Genomic DNA, 26,715 nt, shown 5'->3' with positions numbered 1-26,715 from the left:
GAAGATTACATAATTATGAGAAGTACATAGAAAAATTTGTAACGCGAAATCTTGCAGAACCTAAAAGTTGCACTTATTTCTTATATTTTGCACAAAAAGAAGTTTGTCCTTCTTTGCATGGTTCATCTTCTCTTTTCTTCTCCAATGCAAATGTTGAGAGAGAAAAAAGTTTAGCTAAAAAGAACAGATCTAACAACAGGTTAATTAATTTATTATATTAGGCGATAATAAAAACTTTAATTCTGTTTATATTTTTTATTATACTATTATAATATATTATATAAATATTAAATTAAATTTACGTTAGTTATATCCTTTTACGAAATAAATGCATATAAAAATAATGCGAACTTTAAGATTTCTTAGCATCTCTCAATACTTTTTATTTTCCTTTTTTTAGGATGATTTTAAAGAAAATTATCTGAAATGCTGTGACCACACTTCACCTATCTACTCAAATGTTACAATACTATAACAATACTATAACGAATTTATTGTGAAAAATATTCCAGCCAGGTATTTTAAAGATGCTCATTAGCATCAGTATCATTAAATTGGTCAATTTAATTTGTAATATTATGTACTTCAGCTTAAGTTCAGGACTGTTTCAATTATGTATCTTGAAATGAGGTAAAAATTATAAAAGTAAGCAAATTCTTCAAAATATTGATCATTTTGTTAGTCAGCATCTGTGAATTTGCTAACTTTTGTAATTTTCAAGATATATGATTAATTCCTTAATCTTTAGAAAATAAATATTCATAATTAAATAACGCAATAAGAACTGTTCTTTTACAATCATTCGAGCTTTTCAAATATTCTGATTATATTTGGCTTCCGATATTCTCATCTGTTATTCTCATCTGTTATACCATTTTATCAGCTCTGATATCATTTTATCAGCTCTGATATTTTTATTAGTTTAGTAGAACATATTATTATTGATTGCTTTTTTTGTAATTTTGACGAAATTAATTCACAAATAAATTGCATTAAAAAATTGCTTTAATTCCTTCAAAGATAGCTCTTGATAAAACGAAAGATCTTGTAGATGTATTTAGCAATTTTAATTTTCTCTTTTCGATTCATTTAAAATATACTTTTGAAAGAAATGTGTCTCATAAAAAAATGCATTCAAAACATTAATTTTGTCTCATAATTTGAAGGCAACCACAACAGTTGAAGATGCAGATGTATCTAAACATCAGAACCTTTTTCACATAATCACTACTTCTGTTATTCTATTTTCATAATTTTGTGACTTTTTAGAGCTATATTTTTTTCTCATTGTCTTAAAGATTACAAATATTAATTAATTCTATGATTCTATGATAGACGCAGACGAATTCAGTGGAAAGAAACGTACTCATTCATCTCATATCTCTCCATAAACACTGCAAAACTTCAACGAGGAATGAATCAGACCGTTTTTGGAAGAACAAAAACACAGGGTCATCTGATGAGGGGTGATCTACGTCAGCATAAAGTGCATCTCACGTTTTCGAATGAAGTCACGTTTAAATCACGTTTTGTCCGCCGATAAGCCTGGAAACTTTATCTGGCACGAGCATGCCCCGATATGCAGGGATCACCCCATTGACCTCAACAGTGGAGAAACAAAGATAAATGAGGATGTATGTATAGCTGGTGCACATTTCAAGCGTGAGTCAGTATCGTGCCAGCATTACAAAGAGACCTTATAGAAAGGAAAATTTTTCCATCTTTCAAACAATCGTGTTTGTCATTAATTGTGAAATAAGTAAAAATTGATTTTAATAACCGAGTGTATAATTGATTAATAGATTACATTGATTAATAGATTAGATCTGACTGGAATTTTTAGTATTTTTTTTTTTTTGATCATAATTTTGTGAATATTTGAATATATTCATATTATATAGCTTTTGCATCGTGAAATTTGATTATTCGGCAGTGAATATAAGTTTATACAATCATGGAAGCTCTGGGAACTGTAAGTATTACTCAAATTAATTTTGATTGAAAACTAATTTATAGAAGTCTTACGCTTCTGCTTAGAATTGACTTGTAAATTTATATCTCGAATTTATTTCACATATGTATTTAAATAAACATTATCTACATGGGTAAAAAATATTTGTACACTTCTTTTTGAGACGTCTTGGCACAAAAACAAATATTATATAATTGTCATTACGAAATATTTTACACAATATATCAGGTAGAATGATAGAATGATATCACAGGACGTCATCATGAACTTATTTTTCACTTATAAATTCTTATTTAAGCCCTTATTATGATTTCGTGTTCTACATGGAATATAAATGAAAAAAATATATATATTTGAAAGTGTTTTAGAATCTTCTTTTATAAAATTATCACACAAAAAAGACAAGATATGCAAGTACTTTTTTTTATACCTACTGTATATCTTTAGACAAATATATCTTATCTTAAGATTTTCCAATGGCGGAATTAAGGAAAACTCTATCGTTGCACAGTACGTTAAAACACTTCTCAGAAATGATTATTCTCTTCTATTCGTAGAATTGAAATATAATTTTATAACGTAACGTTCGTAGAAATAATTTACTAAAAAGAACGTTTAAAAATTATTAATAAAGAGATAAATCACAAACCTCCCGCGAAGGAGTTGACAAAGAGCAACCGATAAATCATTAAACGATTTATTAAATTATATCGTTCGATACGTGCGTGATGACAAAGTTACGTTAAGAGGAGTTCAGAGTTCTGACGAAACTGTTTTTGCCTCCTTATTAAAGCAAAAAGTAGAAAACAAATAGATACTCCTGTGACGCAAGATGTTAACATCATCAAATATTGACAAAAATCACGCGATGTCTTATTACAAAAACTCGTATATAAAATTAAATTGTCCCCTCGTAAAAAAAATAGCTGTTTGCCACGCGACGATAACCCCGGGTCACTTTTTATAACGATAATTATTGATATCATGCATTCGGCCGAGATCTTTCGCCGCACGTGAGCGAACTCGTGCGACGAGAGATATAATAATTTATAATACTCGCAACGATTGAGCTTGGCTCTGAAGTCCAATAGATTAGTTTACACGTCTGCAATTTTCAATGAAAATCCTGTTTTTATTAGAATTTTATTAGGACTTATTTTTCTTAGAAATTAAGATATGAATTAGAGAATCTATCGTTGAAGATAGACGATGAAACAGAGATTACGATCCTTAAAAAAATTTAATACTATAAGTATTAAATTGGTTAACTATTTATTTTGAGTATCAAAAGCACTGTTGTTATTTACAGTAATAAATTTTTCTAAGGAGAGTTGTAAAATAATTTATCCTATGGACAATAAATTCAAATTTTTATTGTTTTTCTTATTGTTTTTCTCATTGTTTTTCTATGTTGTATTTTGCAGTACCCGATTTTAAAGTCTTTCTTGGCGGGCTCGTTCTCCGGGACATTCTCCACGATCCTTTTCCAACCGCTGGATTTGGTGAAGACTAGACTTCAGAGCAGAATTAATGCTCCTGTCGGGTAAGATTAAAGTACATTGTTGTAAACAAAATCGACACTTTTATTTTAAATATATAATCAGAATTTGTCCTCTTTCTTCTCAAAATTCTTAAGATTTAATTTAAATAATTTGATGTCTCTTGATATTTAATTTCTAAAATTTTTCAAAATTACATCTTTTACTTAATTTAAATTTAATTTTTTGGCTCAACTAATTTTATTAATTTAAAATTTAATACTTTTTTATTTTTACGAATTTAAGAATTTAAATTTAAAACTTACCTTAAGCTTCTATTTTTCAAATAATTACTAACTTTTCGGATTTCTTAATAGATCACCAAAAAATGGAATGCTGGGCATGGTGGCGCACATCGTTCAGAAGGAAAATATCTTCGGACTCTGGAAGGGCATGACACCGGTAAGATATCGTTCTGAAAATTAATATGAATTGAATGTTATTCACACTAATATAACAACATAATGGTTAATTGTAGTCGATAACTAGAGTAATTCCTGGTGTGGGTTTGTATTTTTCATCGCTACACTGGCTGAAACACACTTTCAATCTTGAAGAACCTCTGACGGCTCTGCAAGCTATTTCTTTGGGCATTACCGCAAGGTCCATGTCCGGCGCCTTGCTAATTCCTATCACCGTCGTGAAGACTCGATTTGAGGTACGTTCAGAAAATAATAATAATAATAATAATAATAATAATAATAGAATATAAAGCATGAAAGAACATAATGGCATTTTTAAATTATAAAGGAAAGAAATGCTGAAAAAATGATAGAAAAAGAAAGAAAAATTCTAAAACTCAAAAGTTTTTTCCTAAACATTATTAATATATATTTTTGTAATAGCATGACAATATCTAAAAATATTTTATAAATTTCGACTATATGAGGATTCGATGATATTTTTTGATTTTTTCAAAACGAAATTCAAGCCGATTATATAAATATAATTCTGTATTCTGCAGAGTGGCGTTTACAAGTACAACAGTATCAGCGAAGCTCTTACGTTGATCTATAAGCAAGAGGGGATAAGAGGTTTATCAAGTGGTTTAGTTCCTACCCTTTTACGAGATGCACCTTACAGTGGTTTATATCTCATGTTTTACACCCAATTAAAAAACGCGGCTGCCAATACAGGTATTCCTCAAAGCGATATATTAAAAAATATTTTACATAAAAATTATGAAATTATTTGTGACTTTGTTAATAACTTGTCGATATCCCTATAATTTTAAATAAAAAAAAATCAGATTACATTAAGCATGCATGTCGATATCTCGTTGAACAATAACAAATTTTTCTATTTGCAGGAGCGACAAACAATTCGTCGACATCGATACACTTTAGCTGCGGAATCCTGGCTGGAATTTTAGCGTCCATAGTGACGCAACCGCCGGATGTTATCAAGACGAAGATGCAGTTGTACCCGAATGAATTCCATGGTATCTGTCACGCAACATTCTTCATTTATAAAAAGTATGGCATTTTAGGATATTTCAAGGGTATCATTCCTAGAATGCTGAGGCGGACTTTAATGACTACTATGGCTTGGACTGTGTATGAACAGGTAAGTCGATCTATTGTCAAATAAAGATTTCGCTACGATCACATGAAAATGATATGTGACGATCACATGATATTCAATTTCCGAATTTTGCAGAAATTATTATTGTTATTAAATATTAAAATTTTATAAGAATTATATATTTATTTAGCAAATATATTTTACATAAAAAATTATAATTGTGAAGCTAATTAAATTAATAATGTATATTTTATTGTATTATCCAGGTTACAAGGCAAATTGGTTTGAAATAAATACACTGTTATGCTTATATATCAGAACTGTTTTATATCAGAAGAAGATGTACAGTATTAGCATAGACTGTTTTATGTATTATTAAGTAATTTATTTGTAATATGTAATAAATTATATATTTTCATAAGCTTATGTAATTATGTATTTATACATCATTATCTTTCTCATACAGATTTTTCACTTTGTACTTCATTTGTTTATCCTTTATTCATCTAATTAATTCCATACTTAACAATTACGATAAAAAACTGATGTAAAGATTAAATAATTACATTTATTTCGACACACACACACACACATATGCTCGCAATATATATATATATATATATATATATATATATATTATATGTGTGTGTGTGTGTGTGTGTGTGTGTGTGTATATCAGAAGTATGCATTAATTTTAAAGGATTTTTTTGGTAAAAATACAGCTTTATTGTAAAAAAATAGTTACAAATTCAAAATATTGTCCATCGTTAGCCACTTTTTCCCATCTTTCTGGTAAGGTGGATTCCACGTCGAAAAAACGACACATCTTTTGATCCACGAATCGATCCATTTTTTGGTATCTTCATAAGAATGAAAGCGCTGCTCAGACAAGCCATGAGTCATTGATCGAAATAGGTGATAATCAGAAGGAGCAATATTTGGAGAATACGGCAGATGTGATAAGATATTCTAGTTAAGCGCTTCTAACGTTTCCTTGACCGGTTTCGCAACATGTGACTGAACGTTGTATTGAAAAATCACTATGTCGTGTCTTTTCGCGTAATCTGACCATTTTTGCTTCAATGCTCGGCTTAATTGCATCAATTGTTGTTGGTAGCATTCCCCAGTGATGGTTTCATTGAATTGGAGCAGCTCATAATACACTATACCCAGCTGATCCCACCAAATACAGAGCATGAGCTTAAATATTCGGCTTTGCTGTCGATGTTGATGATTCTACTGGCCTGCACCATGATTTTTTGCACTTCGGATTATCGTAGCCATTTTTCATCACTCGTCACAATACCATGCAAAAACTTTTTTTCTGTGTCTTTGAAGCAACAATTCACAGGTCATTTTGCGCTTTTCGACGTCTCTTGGCTTCAACTCATACGGCAATTTCTTTGCTTTTGAATCATTCCAGTGGCCTTCAAACGTCTGGAAATCGTTAATCGTTCAACATTTAATGATTTTGCAAGTTCTTGCGTTTGACTCCGGTCTTGATCGAGTAAAGCTTCCACTTCCTCATCTTCAACTTTTTCGGGCCTGGACATTCCTTGTCTTTCGTGCCAAATTATCTTTTTATATCGTCGAAATCAGTATTCACATGTTGAAATCGATGGAGTATAATCACCATAAGCTTCCGACAGCATTTGTTTCAACAGCACTTTTCTTCAAATGGAAGCAAAAAAGCAAATTGCGTTTTGTTGGCACAAAATTCGACATATTCAATGCTCAAAAAAACAATATTGTTTACACTTCGGCACAATGACACATACTGAAAACTAAAGCCACATAATGATGCTTTGAAGATGAAGATAGCAACAATATGGCTCAACGCGATAGTATTAGTTACGCCATCTCTTAAAAATCCTTTAAAATTAATGCACACTTTCAATATATATACTAAAGTGTATATTAAAAAAATAAATAAAAAGTAGAGCAAACAAAGAGATATGTGGGGCATTGTTTTATTAATTCTAAATAACAATTTACAAGTATTATTATTATAACAGCAAATACAAATTGTACAATTTACCTTGCTGATCATTCTGTTTATGTATGGATGGTCTAAAATAATTGCTTTGAACACGATTTATATCGATTCTGGTATATCTGTGATCTCAACGCAAATATTTTCTTCACCTGTCCTCCCTTCTCTCACTCTTTTTTTTATTGTTAAGATTATGCAAAATCTTTACCTTAACAATATGTTAAACGCTGTCTTGGACAAGTTCTGGAAGTCGCTCTTGGTTCTTCTCTTCTTCCTGAAAGTAGACAATCCAAATTTTAACAAAAATGTCATCGGTACCGAAATACAATGTAATAGCCAAACATTGCTTAATGATAATCTTGGTAGCAAAATCCTGTCCCACTGTCGACTGTGTGTTTGTTTAACAAGCGCACGAGGTCCTCATTAATTATCAATTAAATCTCTCCGATGAGAAATACAAAAAATACGCAGATAGTTAATTTCTATTGTCTGTGGAGGGAGGGAAGATTGGTGACTTTCGTCATTCACGAAATATCTAAATTATCAATGCTCTCTTAAGTCTAATTTTTAAAATAGATATTATATTTTTTACAAATAAAAATCAGGTATACATTTCTCTCTTATAATTACCTATATTTCTTTTCCTATTAACTCTGCTAAGAGTAGCATTCTTGTTTGAATATATTTTATTTCCTGATAAAAATGGTAGAGTACTAATGTCGGTCTTGCACAAATGTGCACGATCCTAAATATCAGCGATTTGAAGATCCATGTCTAAAACTTTGTATCTCAAAAATCGTTAAACCTTAGCTAGCCAAGGATCTCAAAAGAACAAAGAGCTAATTCTCCTGGCAGAAGGACATGTGTTGATATTATCATTCCGGCATAAATACCTCGTCAATTGAGCGTGGCAGAAGCTAGAGGTTCGTATAGTCACAGTCACACGTTTGCAGGGCGCACTCACAGTTGTGCACTCGTGCATTTGCAGTCGTGGACGAAGCTCTATGAAGCGGGCAGAGCTGAGAGCTGTGTCCCCTCCACACTAAACCACTAAATCTCTTTCTTTCTCTCTCTCTTTCTCTCTTTCTCTCTCTCTCTCTCTCGTTAATGACGCGTAAACAAGATTGCGGCATTAACGAATCTACAGAGATAACCTTGTGCCCGAGAAGCAAAAAGAGTCAAGTTCAAAATTATCAGCTTTTACCGAGATTTGAATTTATATTATCGCAATAAGAAGTACGATGACCTTTTACAAAATACATGAAAAAGCAAGATAAATTCTCGAAGAGTAAACCTCGAAATCAATTATCTAAAAACAAAACGCGACAAGACTACTTAGAATAAAAAGAAAAACGCTGTATTTTTTTTTATAGAAACAATTCGTTTTATTTTTAAGTAAACACTATGAATCTATTATATTGGACGAGTTTCAACCTGATTGTATTTATTCACATTCATTAGATTCATCTTGAAAGCGCATATCCACAATTCCATAGACCTTCGCGGGTTTTTCCTGGAAAAAAACGAAATCTTGAACTTGTGTTTTTGTGCTGCTTGGATACAGAGTTAATAACTGATAAAAGCAAGCATAGGTATACCTCCTCCCAGCTTACTTCATAAATAAATCGAAAATGCTCGGAATGACATTAGAGGTATGTAAAAAAAATTAAACTTTCACACATAGTGATTAAAAATTTGCCATTTTTACTTAAATTGTAAATTTAAATTTTATACAAATTTATTTCCTAATTATTACAATAATTTCCAGAATAATATAATTTTATATTGTTAAAGATTTTTTTATTATAAATTTATTAAATGCTCGAAAAAATTAAATTTAGAAAAGAATTTTAAAAAAAATTATATGCATAAATGTATTTTCAATTTTTTTAAAAATCATTACAATGGTGTAATTGAAACATAAAAACTTGACCATGAAAACAAATTTAAATTTAATTTTCTCGATCTTAGTTCTACAAATATCACAGTATCATACACAAAAGCATTTTGTCTTTATATATAATATATTTACAACACTCTATATAATAATAAGTTTACCTATTACATTCTGTACATTTTATCATTGATCTCCCAGCTCTATACATATGATTGCGTCACTAACAAATTTTGATGTTAAGGAAAACGAAAGAACATAATTTGTTCCTCGAATTGTATAATATGGCGCGTTCATTTTTCATGAAAGCATGACTATTCTGGAAGATTAGAGAGAGAGAGAGAGAGGCGGAGAGAAACAGAGTGTATTTCAGAGAGAGTGAGATGAACTTGCTGTGTGACTTACGCGGCGCTTCAAACATCACAGATTATATTATCATGTATATGTATTATGTGCATCGGAATGGCAACTCACCTGGATCAAGAGAGTACCTGTACAGTAATTGAGACGAATATGGTTATATTGTTTGGTGCATACCTGGCTTACTTCTCACTCACTAACCAATCAAGAGAAGTTACTTGTGACTTCGACTTCGCGAGCGATGACGGCGACGGTTATGATGGCTGGAACTACGATGATCACGATTCCCTGAAATCATTATTATTGTCATTGCATCATTCTAAAAAACACAATGTCTGATATATAAATTATAATTGTGAACATTATCACTCACCTTTATCTCGACCGTGACGTCGATGGCTATCTTCATCTCGATGATGTTTATCTCGCGATCTACTTCTACTTCTATGCCTAGAATTTCTGTAATAAGCAACATCCCCGTTACATTGGCTCATTCGATTCTTGAACATCATATTTCTGCTAGAATGTAAAAATACAACAGAAAAGATCCTTTAGAAATTAAATTGGAAACAATTTTTATCAAATGTATAAAAATTCTAATCGATATTTATCCTGATAAAATATTCTAATACTATTCTGAATAAAGTTTAGAATAAATTAAAAAAAAAAAGCCATAATATGTAGAAATTTCTACCTATGACCGCCCGAATCATGGCGGTTCTTGTCATCATCCATTCGTCTGCGACGCTTGTCCCTTTCTCTGTCGCGATCTCTTTCTCTGTCGCCGTCTCTCCGCCGTCGATCGAGCTCTTCGTTCGCTCGTGCTCTTTGCTTCCGTTCCTCCTCTCTTTTTTGTTCTTTCTCGTCGCGTGCCTTCTCACGCTTGTTCTGTAGATACAATTTTAATTTAGTTTTCAACTTCGAAGATATATTTAAGATTCTTGTTCAATCAACACTATAACTCTATTCAAATATAACTTGTAGGAATTTTAGGTAATTCTTCAGAATAGCTACCTCATCTCCGATTTCGATGAAATTAGGGTCATTTGCATTTTTGCGTAAAATGAAAGAATCTGGCAGAAAAAAAGCTAATTCTTTCATTTTACGCAAAAGCCTAATTTCATCGAAATCGAAGGTGACTTGACTTCAATAATTGTCAACTTTAACGCTCAGTATCTCGCTTCGTAGAGCAGTTCCGGACTTTTTTCTGCCAGATTCTTTCATTTTATACAAAAACACGTCGAATGAGCCTAATTTCATCGAAATCGGAGGTGAGCTATTTTGAAGAATTATCGAATTTTTATTATATTTCCTTGCTTCTAATGCCACATTCCAAGACAGCAGTGAGGAACAGGAACTTTAATGTTAAAAAAATATCTCTACCATAATCTCTTGAAGAGCGCTCTTTAGCCTGGCATAGCCCACGTGTTGTTTCCCCATTAAATGATCATCAATCCGCTGTTGAGCATCACCCACGATAAGAAATGCACCACATACATCGCATACCTCCATTTGTTTCTCCTGTGCGGCTGCTAGCTCAGCAGTCTGTAAATTAACAGAATTAGTATAAGAATTCAAGTAGCAAATAAATTATTTACAATTACTTATAATTATTACATATAAAGCTACAGAAATTAGAAATTAATTATAGATTATAGTTCTAACTTGTAAATTCAAACAATTGTTTCTCACTTGTTTCACACATGTTTACTCACTTGGTTGTAATGACTGTTATCATTGGATTTCCTCAGAGTTTCGCGCTCTTCTTTCAACTGGTCACAAAGACGCATTAGGCCCTGTGCTTGCTCCACATTACCTTGAATTCCACTTTGTTCAGCTTCTTCAACCAACTTATTTATTTTCTCTGTTAGTAGAGCAATCTGTTCCTCATTCCTCTGAGTTTGGGCTGGCGTTAACGTCGGCTACACGCACAAGAATTATTAAATTACAACTCTGCGCTTACAATCTGATCTTCTAATGAAACTTACTGCTTCTGTTCTCCCAATCAGTGCCAATCGCTGCTTTCCCTTTATGATCTTTCTCTCCACTTCGTTTAACATACTCTGACAATACCTGATAAACTCATCCTCGTATTGCTGTTTACGATACGAATGCGGTGCCTTTTCAAACAATTCCCTGGCCTCATCGTCGTGTACCTTGGGGCATGCACCTAAGTCCGCTCTTGTGTTAACGAATAAATCATGGGGACAAAATTTTACCAGATACAGCTTACAAAACTGAAACACAAGACCATTCCATAGATTTAACATAGTTAAATAAATATAAATTAATGTAAAATAATTAAGTTTAAAATAAAATTTAATTAATAAAATAAAAGTTTAGTCAAAAAGAACAGGCCTCTTGTTGTTTGCTTATGTTAAACAAGGATGAAAAACAATTCTGTGTTACAGAGTGTCTGACTGTGTCCTTGCTGGAAAGCACTCCTAAACTATCCTTAACACTTAATATTTAAAAAAAATAAACTATAAATACAGTTTATTTTAAATATATTTATTTATAAAACAAACTATAAATAATCTGAAAATTTTTGATATTCATTTCTTTGTTACATTTTTTATTTCTTTACATCTTTTTACTCCAAAAAATATGTCTAAATATAGCTTAAATTACCTTAAGTTAAGCTAATAAATTTCTTAGAAAAAAATAAAGACTATAATTTTGAAAGAAAAATGAGACAAATTTATTAAAATAAAAATAAACAATCAGTTAAAGACTTAATAGTCAAAGCAGATAAAAGTACAAATTTATTAGTTCTAACAATAATTAATAAATTTTTCCATTATTCCTCTCCATGATTTAGCTCCAAAAAAGTAATAAATTCATAAAACTTTTCTCAGATCAATTTGTAAATATTTACTTTTAAATTCAAACTTTGTAGTCATATAGATTTTGTTTTGATTGTATTTTCTAATTACAAATAAGATAAAATCTTATCAGATATACGATATTTCCAAGCTTTAAGAGAATTTAAAAGACAATAAAATTTAGAAAAAGTTAAAGGAGTAATTAAATTAAGACTCTGTGTACAATGAAAGAAATATTAATAAAAAGAATATTAGAGAAATAAAAAATAAGAATAAAAAATTAAATACTATAATTTGTTATTTTTTTATTTCTCTAATATTTTTTTCATTGTGTGCAAAGCCTAATTTTATAAAATTTTATGATAATATCAGAGTACATCAATCCAACCTTCTTTAAATATTCAATTATACAAATTTTCGTGATTTGCATCTTAGAATCTTGAGATTTTTCGCGGATGTCAAATGAAGGTAAATGCCATTGTCAAAAAAGATGGGTTAATGAGAGGAAAGATAAAAATTATCAAAAATAGGAATTTTGCAGAATATCTGACGAAGGTTCGAAAACACCTAACATCAACGCAGACTCACCTCGGGATCTTCCCAATTGAGCTCCTTGGGCTTTTCATTGGGCAAGACATTCCTGTTCCTGCCCATAAGCTCATCGAGCAGCGCGGCAGCCGCAGCGGCGGCCATTTTATTTTGATCACACTACGGCAATCGTGACTGATTGCGATGTCAATCCGCATACATAGGATGCACACGTTAAAAATCTTGCAGCTGCTGAAGATTCGCCGCGAGATAAAAAGAATCTTCTCTTAATGGCGAGGCACGGCAATACAAAGTAACAATTTCGACAATTCTCAATAGGATTCAATCACGAGACACAACACAACAGCAACGCGCTTACGACGTCGACAATTGCGAAGCGAAACTGCACGTGATTATGCGTTTCGCCACTAGGCGGCGAATAAGACCGAATTCACTAGATCTCTATAAAATCACTAGATCTCTATAAAATCACTAGATCTCTATAAAATCACTAGATCTCCATAAAGTGCAGCAAACTCGCATCCATTTTTTGACTCGCAAAACGCGGCCATTTCGAATTTATGCATTTGTATTACGTGCTTTATTTGGGAAAATGAAGCCATTAAGTAATCAATGTTTTTTTAACTGTAATTAATTTATTTATGAACAAAAGAATATGTACGAATGCTCAATTTACGTGTTCTTTAGTTTAATACGGACTTATTTATCGTAGAAGTTTTGTGTATAAAAGTGCACGAAGGATACGTAAGTACAATTCAGAACTGTTCAGGAATACGAAAGTACACATCACACGTGTGATCATCTCATGTTTTATCGTTTCGAAAATGTACGATTAGGTTAGCTGCACTCAATTGACCCAATGTGAATCCTGGTGTACTTCAAATCGTGTACTATGTGCACTTCGGCCATTTTTACGCGACATTTCTGAAATCAATTGCGGTACTTTATAATCTAGTGACTTTAGGGTTCACACCTTGGGATCGATTCTATAATTCTTCAAACAAGGTGAAAATTACAAAAGCGAGCAAATTTACTACGTGTTGACTAATGAAATAATCAGATTCTAGTAAATTCGCTCACTTTTATAATTTTGAACAGAATTGACTCCCAGAATCGCGAAAAGACAGAAGTAGACAAGTGAAATGTACTGCCTACTACTACTTGCGGCGAATTCCGATTGGCTTCCGCTTTTCCACTTTCCGCTTTTCCGTCAAGGTGTAAACCCAGCTTAAGTGGCTTCGTACAATAAAAGGAATAAGGATTAGAGAACAGAGAATAAAAATTTCAATCTATCAGAAATCATGCATTGTGGAATAGTTTCTGATAGGTTGAAATTCTTAAGCGGGAAACACAGACTCTTGCATAACGCATAAAGCCGATTCTATTGGGTCATTTAAAAAGTATCCGCGGTTTTTTGTCACTAGATGTGTGTTGATGGTCATATATCTAGTGACAAAGTACCGCGGATACTTTTTAGATGACCCAATATATTAGTTGCAAGCCGATCGCAAATTTGTTGTGAGAGCCAATCGAAAATAAGCGTCAGCATGAAAAGGTAACTTTCAGCTGCTTTTTCATGCTGACGTTTGACGCTCATTTTCAGCGTCAAAATCAAAGGTCATATGATCAAAATTGACACTTGACATTTGTCAATTTCTATCACGTGACTTATTTTGACGTCGGCATAAAAAGGCATCTTAAGGAAGGAATAACATGGTGCTTTCACCATGTTATTCCTTCCTTAAGGAACCTAAACAGGTCACGTGATCAAAAGTGAGGCTTGGTATTCGTCAATTTTGACCACGTGTTAACCTGTTTTAACGAATCGAGTGTCAAGCGTCAGCATGAAAATGCAGCCTCATGCTTCTAAAATAGCTGCCATTTTAATTTTTGCTGAGTGCAGTGAGGCACGGACGCGAACGGAGCAGAAGGGAAGAATATGCTCAGAGGTTTCCAAGATGGCGAAGAAAACGCAGGCAGAGAAAACAGCACAGAACGACGAGACCGCCAAGGGCAACGACGATCCGATGAACGACGATGAGGAGCCCAACTTCAGCGATCCGGAAGGCTTCGTCGACGACATCACTGATGAGGGCAAGTATTCCATTTGCTTCTCTTCTTTTTTTTTCCTTTTCTAACCCCGTTACGGGATTGGGAAAGGAAAAAAAAAAGAAAAGATTAATATACTTTGATATTATCTAAATATCTATAAAATTATCTGCTATGATATTATAAAAAAGAGACAGAGGCAGAAAGAGTTTTAAGCCTCGCTTAAAATCAAAGTAACATTGGTGTACTCGGACCTTAATGTGATGGCACGTGACGCCTAAAATCCATGTCACAGTAAAGTATTGATGCCCAAATGGAGTCGACAGTACATATCGCGAGCTTTCATTGTATATGAAGCATCACATTGAGTTGATTCGAAAAGTATGGAAAAAAGAAGAAAATTGCTATAAAGAGGAACCATTTGCAAGATAGTTTGTGCGATAGTTCACAACGCTGATTTTCCGTCAAGTTATTCTGCAAATCGAAAATACTCCAAATTATTAGCGACGAGGAAAATAATTTTTTACAGCGAGGTCGAACAAGTGTGACGTGTCTTAACGCTGTAAGCGCTTACAGCGCTCAAACGCGTTACACTTGTTCGAACCTCGCCGTAATCTGTACATATATATGAGTGCGCGCGAGCGCGCATTCCACACACAGCACGTGTCATTTCATCCCCAAAAATTATTTTCCTCGTCGGTTTGGAGCGCTGATAATTTGGAGTATTTCCGATTTGCAGAATAACGGAAAATCAGCGTTGTGAACTATCGCACAAACTATCTTGCAAATGGTTCCTCTTTATAGCAATTTTCTTCTTTTTTCCATACTTTTCGAATCAACTCAATACAATGTGATGCTTTGTACACGATGAAAGCGATATGTATTGTCGACTCCATTTGGGCATCAATATTTTATTGACTTGGATTTTAGATATCACATTAAGGTCCGATTGCACCAACGTTACTTTGATTTTAAGCGAGGCTTAAAACTCTTTCTATCTCTGTCTTTTTTTGGCTTTAAAACGAGATTTTAAATAGAGTTTTAAGTCTCACTTAAAGTCTCACTTAAAGTGACACATTGCTGCAACCTAAGTCTGTTCGTGTTGCTAGAAATTCCGAAAAATGTTTGCACTTAAAAGGAGATAAATATATATTCGAACGTTGAAGGAAGAGAAAGCGAAGATGCTGAGTGAAAAGAGTGTTACAAGCAGCGAACAGACCTAATGGTGCCTGCTTGAAACATGTTCGGGGAGCATGTTATTATGTTCCATCGTTCATTAGACATAAAACAAAGATAGAATAACGCTGATAGCTCCAAATGCACTCTTGATATCAATTTGTTTTTTAAAACATTTTTTTTAAACTCCAAATAACGAGTGTATAGAATAGAATAGAATTTATTTACACTTCAGCACATACAAGCCAAGAAGGGAACTTGGTTTATAGAAATACTTAACTCATTCACACTTACATTCCCCTCCCACATTTATCTTACAACTATAAATCTAAACTATTACTATACATTCTCTTTTATCTATACATAATCACAGCCTTATCACAGTCTATTATTTATATCCTATTCCTTCCCTTTATCTCTACACAGCTTTTTCTTTACCCGTGCTTATCTTCCCCTCCTTATCTTCCCTTATATTCTTTAATTGCACGTTTCATCTACATCTTATCCTTTTTATTGATCTCATTACAATGCATTTCCTTAACTTATAAATAGATAATATATTACCTATAACTGACTATAACTAACTGTATTATACAAACTACACTACAATCTTATATTCACAGCCTCTGTCTTACAAAATACAAAATACTCATTCTTTGACTGACGAGTATATACAGAGTGTATATAAAGCAGACAACATTTGTCCCCCTCCTCCCTTAAATGTTAGCAGAGAAAAAATTAAATTATGAAAATCATTAGGCTTGTTCTTATCGCTACATTAAAACTTTTTGTTTCGCTTTCGCCAAACTGTAAATATGTATCTAAGGCCCAGTTCCACCAATGTAAGATTAACTTTACGGTTTATTTAATTTTCATTTTTTTTTATTTTTAGAACCAGAAAAAGATAAAAAGTACATTAAACCAAGATTAAAGTTAATCTACATTGATAGAAATTAACATTATTCTTCCAAGAGCTGATGATGGTCTATTAATTAGAACTATTTAATTATGAATCTTTGTCAAAAAAGTTGAACATTTCAATTTTTTTATGTTACACCTGCAAATTTGAATTATTATTAAAATATTCTTTCTTGTGCAAGTCATTTTGGTTCTTTGAAATTAATTAGTGTCTTTTAATTATCAATTAAATCGATTTTATAAAGCTATAACTGTGTTACAGCTATCTATAGATACATTTATCTATAGATTACAGATTTTAACTTCAGCTCCAGAAGGTTGAAATTGATTTATAGATTAAGCCCGATCTACAATTGCGTAAACGTTGTAAATGGTTGTGAAATGTTGTAAAGCCAAGTTTTAATCTGCTACTTGCTATAGTTGTAAAGCATGTTGTGAAAGATGATTCTTTATCTTTCACGACTACAACTAAAAACGTAAAACATGAGTGAACCAATCAGAGTACTGTCATGTGTTTACATTATCATCCTTTTTGTCTCGACGTAATGAAATAGAAATGAATGTAAAGTGTTCTTTTCATCTTTTTGCATTCATTTGATAATATATATTATATGACGAGTTTATTATATTACGAATATATTATATTACGAGTATGGAACATGGAGAAAGTATTGTGAGCAATGTTCAATTTGAAGATGAAAATTCATTGAATCTTTACTCGATTGTAGATTAATATGTTGTACAATATTCACTGCTACTACTACACCCATAACCTTATGTTTACGCAATTATAGATCAGGCTTTATATTATAATATTACGAGAATGAACGGTTCGTATAATAATGAATATACGTTTGTATTGTAAACTTACAGAATTGCTCGGTGATATCTTGAAACAGAAACCTTCTGAAACGGATGGAGTGGAATCCGTGATTGTTGTGGATAATGTGCCTCGGGTAGAGCCTGACAAATTAGAGAAGCTTCAATCTGTTATCAATAAAGTCCTAGGAAAGTTCGGCACAATAGTCAATCAGTACTATCCAATGAATGAGACTGATGGCAAGACTAAAGGGTTAGTCTAAAAATTAAAAAAAAAATCAAACCTATTTTTGTAAAAAAATATCTTTCAGAAAAAACAATTGACTCTTTTTGAAATATTTTCTTTCTTTTTCACAGATACATTTTTCTGGAATACAATAATCATTTGAACGCGCTCACTGCAGTCAAATCCACTAATAATTACAAGATCGACAAATCACATACATTCAAAGTCAATCTTTTCACGGATTTCAAAAAGTTTGAGGATATTCCTGAAAATTGGGAACCGCCGAAGGCTCAGCCTTTCAAGGCTGCTAGCGATTTGCACTATCATCTACTAGAGCCAGATGCTTATGACCAGTTTTGTGTTCTTTGCGGTAATGGAGCAGGTGTGTCAGTGCAAATTTGGCAAAACTCTGCGCCAGAGCCCACTTTACTCGAAGAACGTAACGTAAGTAGTTTTACTTGAAAGAAGATTTTGCAGAAATTTTAGCTACGCATCTACTTGAATGCTTCGAAACATTTATTACATTAAATGCCATATTCTCTATTATTCATATAATTTGTTATGCAGCTAAATTAATTAACTTTGTTATTATAAAGCTGCTACAATCAAATCACTTTCCTCTAATTTCAGCGCTGGACAGAGACATATGTGAAATGGTCACCACTAGGTACATATTTGGCCACGTTCCATAAACTGGGAGTCGCGCTGTGGGGTGGTCCTCAGTTCACCCAGCAAGCTAGATTCAGTCAGCGAGGTGTCGAGTGTATCGACTTTTCACCCTGTGAACGTTACCTAGTCACCTATACTCCGCGCACTGATCTTGGACAGGATCAAAAGCGCTTAGTGATTTGGGATATCTTGTCAGGCCAGGAAAAACGATCATTCTTCCCTGATGGATCTTCCGTCTGGCCAATCTTCCGTTGGTCGCATGATGATAAATATCTAGCGCGCATGGGAGAGGACATTCTCAGTGTCTATGAGACTCCAGTAAATATTTTTCAGTTACATTTTATTTTCCTCAATTTATGATATTTAACTTTAATTATTTTTTTGTTATTTTAAGTTTGTACCCAGACAACTTATATCCCAATTTTGAACTTCGTATTATCAAAGTAACTTGATAATCACAATTGCATTTAATCTTTTAGTCGTTTGGTCTGCTGGATAAGAAAAGCATCAAGATCCCGGGAATCAGAGATTTTAGTTGGTCTCCAACGGATAACGTTCTTGCTTACTGGGTACCAGAAGATAAAGACGTTCCTGCGAGAGTAACTTTGCTTGAAATTCCTAAGTAAGGCTTGAAATCTAAAATGACATCCAAATTGTTGACATGAACAAATTTTTTTTATTAAAAAATTTTTAATTTGTAGCCGTAATGAAATAAGAAATAAGAATTTGTTCAACGTGGCAGACTGCAAGATTTTTTGGCAAAAATCTGGTGACTACCTGTGTGTGAAAGTCGACCGCTTTGCTAAACGCAAAGAGAAAACAGAGCAAAAGTACACAGTAAGTTGATTATGCTTATCTTTCACTCGGAGCATAACATTTAATTATTATTTTACACACACACACACACACACACACACACACACAATAATTATATACATTACAATTTTTTAAAATTATATACAATTTTTTAGTACTTTTGACAAGTTTTGAATTTTATTTTCGAAAACAAGAGAGCGTTTTTTCAATAATCATTAAAATATAATTGCTATTAATTAATATAAAGATTATTCTCATTTCGCATTACAGGGTATGTCATATAATTTCGAAATTTTTCACATGAGGGAGAAACAAATTCCCGTTGACAGTGTGGAGATAAAGGAACCGATTCATGCTTTCGCGTGGGAACCAGTTGGTAGCAAATTTGCCATCATTCACGGGGAGATACCTAGCGTGAATGTTAGTTTCTACGAAGTGCGATACGGCCATCAACCTGCCCTTCTCAGTAAGCTACTGCGGAAACTGCTTTTAATTTTTTTACATGTTACAATTAATAGCTTACAAGTTCTTGCTTCATTGATTCAAATTTAATGTTTACAAATTGCTCTTTTTTCAATAGAAAGATTGGAAAAAAAGGCTTGCAATCATCTATTCTGGTCACCATCGGGTCAATTTATCGTCCTTGCTGGTCTAACAACGATGGCTGGTGCTTTAGAGTTCATCGATACAAATGATTTCACCATTATGAACTCTACTGATCATTATCAAACCTCAGACGTAGAATGGGACCCGACTGGCAGGTACATTTAAAATAACTGTGAAATAGCCGCGTAATATGAGAAGCTAAGCATAGAAGTGCCGTGAAAGTGTTAACTTTCTCTCTTCTTGATTAATTTTTTAGATATGTCGTCACGGCAGTGTCTAGCTGGAAGACCAGCGTTGATAATGGTTATTGGATATGGACATTCCAAGGCCGTATTCTGAAGAGAGTCAATCTGACCGCGTTCAACCAATTATTGTGGCGGCCACGACCTCCGACTCTGCTCACTGCGGAGCAGATTAAGGAGATAAAGAAGAACTTGAAGAAATACTCGGCGCAGTTTGAGAGCAAAGATCGCATGCGATTGACGCGTGCTTCAAAGGTGCATTTAATAAGATATATTAAATATCTATCTCCATATCAGATTAGATATTGAAATTAATCAATCAAAAGAAAGAATACCAATATCATGTTTAATAAAATGCTTTGCTTTGATTGATTAAATTCAATCTATTCTCTAATCTGATACACATATAAAAAATAGTTTTCTGATAATATTTTTTTAATATTCCAATATGTTATAAGTTCTAATTTTTACATGCTTGGTTATAAAATAATATAATATAAGAAGACGGTAATTTTCTTCTAAAATTCTCATAGATCTGACAAGTGATTTAACTTTAACGAATGATTAATTTTCTAGGAATTAATTGAGAAACGTTGCTTATTAATGAAGGCATTCGAAGAATATCGTACGAAGCGTATCGATGAATGGAATAATCAAAAGAAGCGTCGTCTCGAGTTACGTTGCAGTAAGTATATTAAATATATTAAATTATTTATACTGAAGATGTATGTACATATTAAATATATACTTTAATAATTATGAACGCGTGGCAAATTGTTGCATTAATAATAAGCACTATTAATAATACTGAAAATAAGTAATATTTCTGATATGACTTGAGAGATCAATCGTCGTCACGTGCATTTTCAGATATTGATACTGATGAATTGGACTCGGATTCGAAGAACGTGGAAGAAGAAGTTGTTGAATTTTTCGTAAAAGAAGAAACGTTCGTAATCGACGACAAATAAACTTCTCTTCCTTGGACAATTGTTAATCGCCGCGCTGATTGCCGGTCTTGGAAATCTCTAAGTGTGAAATAGCGGTCTGTTCCTCGCAAAGTGTCGCGATACTTGTCGTTGTAGCGATCAAATATCGCTGCAGTTTATCTTAATCCGTGAATCATGAGTGGCAATAGACAATCAATCGTGCTATCAAACTACTGTTATTGCTACTACTATTATTACTATCACTATCGCTACTGTCATTATTATTTCGCCCGAATTAAAACAATTTTCACGTTTTCGACGCTGCACAAGAAGCGTCGACATCGTAGCAATATTAAATTTTATCACATACCCTACAGGATACTTCACAAAAAAAATCGCGTCACTGATTTCACAACTTTTGCCGGCAAACTTACAGAATAAAATGCTAATTTATTACTTACAGAAATGAAGTTTAATTTCTGGAATTTGCAGAATTTATAAAACATGCAAAAATCCCTTAGAATTCAGAATCCTAACATTAAATCCAATCTTCTCTATATCTCGTAACCGAATATTTTATTATTCTCTGTATAAAAAAATTATAAATTATGAAATCTGTATAAAAAATTGTTTTACAGAACGACAAATCCTATACAATAAAAAAAGTCTGATAAAAATTCGTGTGAATATTTTCATCGTTCAATTAAATATTAATACTGTACTTATTAATAATAATAAGTTACAGCTAGAATTAAATAAGTTTAGAATACAGAATTTGTCCTAAAAGCTGACATACAAAAAATGTAAAACAGTAAAGAGCAAGCAATCAGTCAAATCGCAGTAGAAATGTAAGACAATAACGTAAGCAAATCCAAAATGTTGATTTTTTTTTACTGCCTATTATTGCTGCTTGACTTATATTACTGCTTAAGTTTTTTTGTGTCATTGCCTTAAATGTTAATGTGGAATCCTGTACTTATTGTATAATATGTTACAACTTAAAATTAAATAAGTTTAGTATATAGGATTTGCTTGTTTATAAAGGCATTTCAGCTTCAAAAATAGTAGCGAAAAAAGAGTACAACTGCGCATACCCAGGTCGGTGGTATTCTATCTTGTTGCGAGAAAGTCTTTCTCGTAACAGGTTTAGCATAAGAGAACAATCGTGCCTGTTCTTCATGTAACGCATCTTGCAATTTTTCGTTTCTTGTCATTATAGCTATCTGCGTCTCGAGATCCTTATTCACCGATCTGTAACCTAAATCAGTCATATTCCATACAATTTAATCATATTAAAATTAAATAACAAAAATTACAAGAAAAAAATATGATAGGAAGCTTAAACTTAAGAAATGAAATATAATTTTAGTTAAAAATTCTCAAGAGAGATCATTTATTGCAATCACATTAAGATTAAAATTCAAGGTAAGAACTTATTTTTTTTTACCGAAATTTGGCGAGCCTATAAAAGTTAACGAGGGCTTTTGCTGATCTGGCAGAGTATACCAAAGACCTTTAGCATGATACGTCCATCCCGGTTTGACAAATTCCCATAACGTTATCCTCCTTTGCTGTTTCATTCTCTCACATAAATTATAAAAGGATTTCTCTATTCTGGTATATGCTGCTGGTATCCCTCCGGCAATTCCTTTGGCATCTTGAAGATAATTGAAATAAAATAATTATTAACTACTGTCATTCTGTTTATCCGGATTTTTAATAGAAGAAAAGTAAATTATAATCATGTTAAAAAAACAAACGGTTTTATATGATTCTCTTTAACGTAAGAAAAATTTCAAAAATTCGATTCTTAAAGAATTTATGTTACAACTGTTTAATATATGTTGAAAACATACTAAAGAAACCATTGGTAGTTGGATGTGCTGTCAAAAAGTGACATGTTGCTCGACAATTTCCAAGCACAGCTTGACTATATTCGGAAGTTAAATTGAAATAACCCGTTGCTAATTTGAGTGTGGCTCCTGCTGGAGCAGTTTGTAAAAGCTTCAATGTTATTTCACTATCATGATAAATATTCAGCTGGCCCATTTGGACTAATGGGAATATCCATGTGTCTGCATCTACAATATTTAAAGATTAAATAATAATCTAATTTATGAAAATTAATTCTCGAAATAACAATATTTTTTTTAATATTCTTGCTCTGAATAAAATTATATGGAATAATTGTGCGTGTATACCTTTATTGAGATCAGCATTCTTTTCTATTTCATTATATAAAAATATTTGTATCTTAGACGCTGCTTCTTGGGTAAAGTCTTTTCCGAATCCTTTATAAGGATGACAGTTTGCAGCAGGATTTAAACTCGTATTGCCATCCGGTTGTAATAAAAAGCTAAACTCCATTACTTTCTCAACCAATTTATTGTAAAAATTGCAAAGCTCCTCGCAATCTTCTATAATGAAGTATCGATCCTGTCGATTTGTGAAGTAATCATTGCTGAGGTTCGCCCTAACAAAATAATTTTTATAATTATATTTTATAAATATATACTATATATTTAAGCTATTCAAATAACTTTGTTATTAAATATTTTGAATGTTCAAAACTTTTTTTCTTTTTTTTTTCGTATCTGCTGTTAATTTTGATATAAATTCTTATTTTTTCTTTCTCAATAAATTAATATCAATGACAGTCATAACTCTGGCCTACCCGCTAATGATCAAGTCATTATCGATCATATACAGCTTCATATGTTGCAAACCGATGAGCTCATTAAAGCGATCTGGGATTGCTGTTTTCATCACACCACGTAGTTTTGGTGTATGATAGAGAAAAACCTTGCAACAATCTCCGTATTTACCTTTAAGTAATGGCTCCAACATCTTCCGAGAATTCTGCTTACCTCGGGAAGCTCTCATATAATCTAATAGGATCCGTATTTGGATATTGCCACCATTCATGCTAATTGTTTGCTCTATGACATTCACCTATAATAAAGAAACATAAAGACTTTCTCAAATTTGTTTTTCCAAAATATCAATTTTGAAAACTAAAAAAATTGATCACATTTTATTCCTCAATCTTAATTTTCTCATCTATTTCTTGTAACTTTTATAATTAATTACTGTTGACTTTTTATATAAAATAATTAAAATAAAAGTAATAATTCGCTTGTGTCATGTAAAAAATGTAATCAAAACAAAAATATACATTTTTATTTATTAAACTTTGTCTCTAAAAATAAACGCTAACCTTGATATCAATCTGTTGAACGATTATATTATTTGAATCTCTGTGTTCATTGTGCTATATTGATTTGTATTGACGTCCCTGAATTTGATGTAAGTTTAATTTAAAATGATTTAATTTTAACCCTATTAATTTTAAAACCTTTTACTTTTATGTAAAGTCTTTCAAGCCTTCACTCCTTTGTTTTACATTTTAACATCACTAATAACTGATATATTTTTATATATTTTTTTATATATTTTGTGATTTATATATTTTTAATAATAGATAACAATTTATAATAAGAATTTTATACTATTGACACTATGGAATTTATTTATAACTCGGATTGACATTCAATAACCAATTAGTTGAAAAAGGAAAAAAATATCTATCATGATTTCTTATACCAGTACAGGGATTCAACACACACCGTTAAGTTGGACTAATATGTAAAACTTAAAAGTTGTCACAGTTAACTCAATTATGTTAAAATAATCTGCGTTAAAATAATCTCTATATATTTTATGTATCGCTGTTTAAATTAATCATGTCGAGATAATCTTTGCGATTATGATTATTTAGAGAATTATATACGTACTGAAGAAAGATCTGTGATCTCGAAACGTGAGTTTTTGAATAAATGTATAGTTTTTCAATTTAATCTTAGATCCTTTGTTAGCTCGTTTATTGACTAAATTTTTGTAAATAAAATAATTATTTTGCCAGGTTTTTGTTATAAATGTTACATTTGTTTCTATTATTATACTTACCAGTTCAGTTTCCAAGGTGCCAGTACCCAAGTACAAGGAGGCAAACGTGATTCTCTTCTTAGCATGTCTGCATTTTTCTAACAAAGTACTATAGAATGCTTGTGGCTTGTGAATTATAGTGACCTATTGGAAAAAAACATTCTTATTGAAATCAAATGTCCACAACTAAGTTATATGCATAATTATTTTACCTTTGAACCATTCACTGGAAAAGCAGGAGCCACAGTGCGTAGCCAAGATAGCGAATTAATTTCTTCTTGTGTAGGAATATCTAAGTCTCTCAATTTTTCGTCATCCAACATTGCTATTTCCACTTTGCGTCTGATAAAGATCAAGTCTATGCACGTCTTTACTTCAGCTGTAGTGCCCAGCAATTTTGGTTCGTGAAACCTAAAAACATATGGACAAATAAATAAATCATCAAAGGACAGTAAAATAACATAAAATATACAACAGATAAAGTTTGTTCTTTGTACCTAAACATCTTTCTTCTTCATGTTGAAGAAAAAAAATAGAAACAATAAATAATAAAGAAATTCAACTAAACAGAACAAAAGACATTATTAATATGTAATAATTATTATATTGTAAAATTGAATGACATAATTTGCTAATATTATTTTTATTATTTAATACAAAAATATATATATATATATATATATATATATATATGTGTGTATAAAATTATATATAATATATAGAATATTACAAAATAATATTAAAATTATTAAAAATTAAGAAATTAATTTACTAAGTCTTATACGTTTATATAAACGTCAAAAAAACTAAAAGAGAAATGATTTTCTGCTGATATTAATTTGTTACAATTAATATCTTATTATTATTATTATTATTACCTACTGATTTTGCACATATAGTAGCAATAGTAGCATACATTTTTTACGTAAAATATCAATTCTTTTTTATATAATGAATCGAACGTCAAATAGATTTGAAGGTTATGCTTCGTTAACCTAAGAATTCACGTGAAATATAATGTGACACGTAAAAAGCAATAATGAAATAAATCATACGTACCGTCTAAAGATTCGCAAAGCCGAGCTGTGCATGAAGAGATGTTATTTTACACAATAAATACAAAAAAAACTGATCGTTCACAAAACCTTAATTTTTGCAAAACAATGAGATACAGTGAGTGCCACCTGTCGACTATAATGGATAATTTTGGACAATTCAATTTTGAATTTAGAGTACTTTTATTCAAAAAATAAGAGGTTATATTTATTTCTGCATTAAACTGTATTAAAACTTTCCTTCTAACTCTCATTATCAACAGTGTATTCTATTTCACTTTAAGTGAAATGCACCCTATTTCACCCTATAAAAAACACATATATATATATATATATATGTACAGGTACATACATTTGTCAGTCTGAGAAAAATTATTTTGGTTAAAAATACATTGTCAGATATTATAGATATCACAGATAAAATATTATAAAAAAAACAAAATGTTTCAAATTATATTTATTTGTTTGAAACGTCGAAAACGAAAGATTTATTTTTTGCTACTAAATATTTATACTTTATTATTGATATTTTTTTGCTGCAAAATTGTTTTATTATTTTTTCGTTTTTTTTTCTCGCCAATAAATTATATATTTTTGCATTTAATTATAG

At 31.7% G+C, this 26,715-nt stretch overlaps 5 protein-coding genes across 21 annotated transcripts in view; 3 read left to right on the top strand and 2 right to left on the bottom strand.

Moving 5' to 3' along the window:
- mRpL23 (mitochondrial ribosomal protein L23) overlaps nt 1–1,712 on the top strand; it is a 111,150-nt gene extending 109,438 nt beyond the window's left edge. The window contains exons 6-8 of the transcript XR_015547963.1: nt 2–199; nt 401–516; nt 1,336–1,712. The gene's annotated coding sequence lies outside the window, so the exon portion shown is untranslated. The remainder of the gene's footprint in view (nt 1; nt 200–400; nt 517–1,335) is intronic.
- Nucleotides 1,499–5,460, top strand: LOC105153163 (mitochondrial glycine transporter). Of its 2 annotated transcripts, none has more exons than XM_011067852.2 (7): nt 1,499–1,634; nt 3,397–3,515; nt 3,828–3,912; nt 3,989–4,168; nt 4,475–4,646; nt 4,820–5,076; nt 5,301–5,460. In XM_011067852.2, the coding sequence occupies exons 1-7, from the start codon at nt 1,506–1,508 to the stop codon at nt 5,325–5,327; spliced, it is 969 nt and encodes a 322-aa protein (XP_011066154.1). In that variant the 5' UTR covers nt 1,499–1,505; the 3' UTR covers nt 5,328–5,460. The 2 variants fall into 2 exon arrangements, with proteins under 2 accessions (XP_011066154.1, XP_011066160.1); XM_011067858.2 differs by lacking the exon at nt 1,499–1,634 and adding an exon at nt 1,740–1,972.
- LOC105153164 (luc7-like protein 3) lies at nt 3,326–13,069 on the bottom strand. Of its 15 annotated transcripts, XR_015547962.1 has the most exons (11): nt 12,695–13,069; nt 11,270–11,518; nt 10,997–11,203; nt 10,665–10,826; nt 9,976–10,169; nt 9,655–9,800; nt 9,483–9,569; nt 9,396–9,412; nt 7,236–7,301; nt 3,777–3,925; nt 3,326–3,508 (listed from the first exon to the last, which is right to left on the bottom strand). XR_015547962.1 is itself a non-coding variant. In XM_087415153.1 (9 exons), exons 1-7 carry the CDS (start codon nt 12,797–12,799, stop codon nt 9,496–9,498), a joined length of 1,137 nt encoding a protein of 378 aa, XP_087271279.1. In that variant the 5' UTR covers nt 12,800–13,069; the 3' UTR covers nt 6,989–8,540; nt 9,396–9,412; nt 9,483–9,495. The 15 variants fall into 15 exon arrangements, 10 of the variants coding, with proteins under 10 accessions (XP_087271279.1, XP_087271280.1, XP_011066163.1 ...); XR_015547961.1 differs by lacking the exon at nt 9,396–9,412 and having other exon boundaries at nt 9,459–9,569; XM_087415153.1 differs by lacking the exons at nt 3,326–3,508; nt 3,777–3,925 and having other exon boundaries at nt 6,989–8,540.
- Nucleotides 13,070–14,521: 1,452 nt separating this feature from the next.
- eIF3b (eukaryotic translation initiation factor 3 subunit B) lies at nt 14,522–21,782 on the top strand. The gene is made up of 11 exons (XM_011067835.2): nt 14,522–14,749; nt 17,672–17,870; nt 17,975–18,287; nt 18,474–18,830; nt 18,992–19,134; nt 19,214–19,349; nt 19,599–19,794; nt 19,909–20,089; nt 20,191–20,431; nt 20,753–20,861; nt 21,047–21,782. The coding sequence occupies exons 1-11, from the start codon at nt 14,614–14,616 to the stop codon at nt 21,145–21,147; spliced, it is 2,112 nt and encodes a 703-aa protein (XP_011066137.1). The 5' UTR covers nt 14,522–14,613; the 3' UTR covers nt 21,148–21,782.
- Nucleotides 21,210–26,391, bottom strand: PGS1 (Phosphatidylglycerophosphate synthase 1). Of its 2 annotated transcripts, none has more exons than XM_087415237.1 (8): nt 26,110–26,387; nt 25,263–25,461; nt 25,072–25,194; nt 23,780–24,057; nt 23,307–23,578; nt 22,962–23,186; nt 22,553–22,762; nt 21,210–22,363 (listed from the first exon to the last, which is right to left on the bottom strand). In XM_087415237.1, exons 1-8 carry the CDS (start codon nt 26,139–26,141, stop codon nt 22,161–22,163), a joined length of 1,542 nt encoding a protein of 513 aa, XP_087271363.1. In that variant the 5' UTR covers nt 26,142–26,387; the 3' UTR covers nt 21,210–22,160. The 2 variants fall into 2 exon arrangements, with proteins under 2 accessions (XP_087271363.1, XP_011066140.1); XM_011067838.2 differs by having other exon boundaries at nt 22,119–22,356; nt 26,110–26,391.
- Nucleotides 26,392–26,715: the final 324 nt, after the last annotated feature.

The sequence above is a fragment of the Acromyrmex echinatior genome, chromosome 17 (assembly GCF_024713525.1).
Source record: "Acromyrmex echinatior isolate Ae372 chromosome 17, ASM2471352v2, whole genome shotgun sequence".
Classification (NCBI taxonomy): domain Eukaryota; kingdom Metazoa; phylum Arthropoda; class Insecta; order Hymenoptera; family Formicidae; genus Acromyrmex; species Acromyrmex echinatior.
This window is presented reverse-complemented; position numbering and strand designations above follow the sequence as displayed.

Excerpts from the sequence above, each read along its gene's own strand:
- LOC105153164 (XM_011067859.2), bottom strand. The coding sequence starts at position 12,799 with ATGGCCGCCGCTGCGGCTGCCGCGCTGCTCGATGAGCTTATGGGCAGG. Across the intron at positions 10,827-10,996 it reads ATAACAGTCATTACAACCAA|ACTGCTGAGCTAGCAGCCGC; the intron begins GTGAGTAAACAT and ends GTTAATTTACAG. Across the intron at positions 9,570-9,654 it reads ACGTCACGGTCGAGATAAAG|GGAATCGTGATCATCGTAGT; the intron begins GTGAGTGATAAT and ends TAATGATTTCAG.
- PGS1 (XM_087415237.1), bottom strand. The coding sequence starts at position 26,141 with ATGCACAGCTCGGCTTTGCGAATCTTTAGACG. Across the intron at positions 24,058-25,071 it reads GCACCTTGGAAACTGAACTG|GTGAATGTCATAGAGCAAAC; the intron begins GTAAGTATAATA and ends TCTTTATTATAG. Across the intron at positions 23,579-23,779 it reads AATGACTTGATCATTAGCGG|GGCGAACCTCAGCAATGATT; the intron begins GTAGGCCAGAGT and ends TTATTTTGTTAG.
- eIF3b (XM_011067835.2), top strand. The coding sequence starts at position 14,614 with ATGGCGAAGAAAACGCAGGCAGAGAAAACAGCACAGAACGACGAGACC. Across the intron at positions 14,750-17,671 it reads CGACGACATCACTGATGAGG|AATTGCTCGGTGATATCTTG; the intron begins GCAAGTATTCCA and ends GTAAACTTACAG. Across the intron at positions 18,831-18,991 it reads TCAGTGTCTATGAGACTCCA|TCGTTTGGTCTGCTGGATAA; the intron begins GTAAATATTTTT and ends TTAATCTTTTAG.
- LOC105153163 (XM_011067852.2), top strand. The coding sequence starts at position 1,506 with ATGAAGTCACGTTTAAATCACGTTTTGTCCGCCGATAAGCCTGGAAAC. Across the intron at positions 4,169-4,474 it reads TCGTGAAGACTCGATTTGAG|AGTGGCGTTTACAAGTACAA; the intron begins GTACGTTCAGAA and ends TGTATTCTGCAG. Across the intron at positions 5,077-5,300 it reads CTTGGACTGTGTATGAACAG|GTTACAAGGCAAATTGGTTT; the intron begins GTAAGTCGATCT and ends TGTATTATCCAG.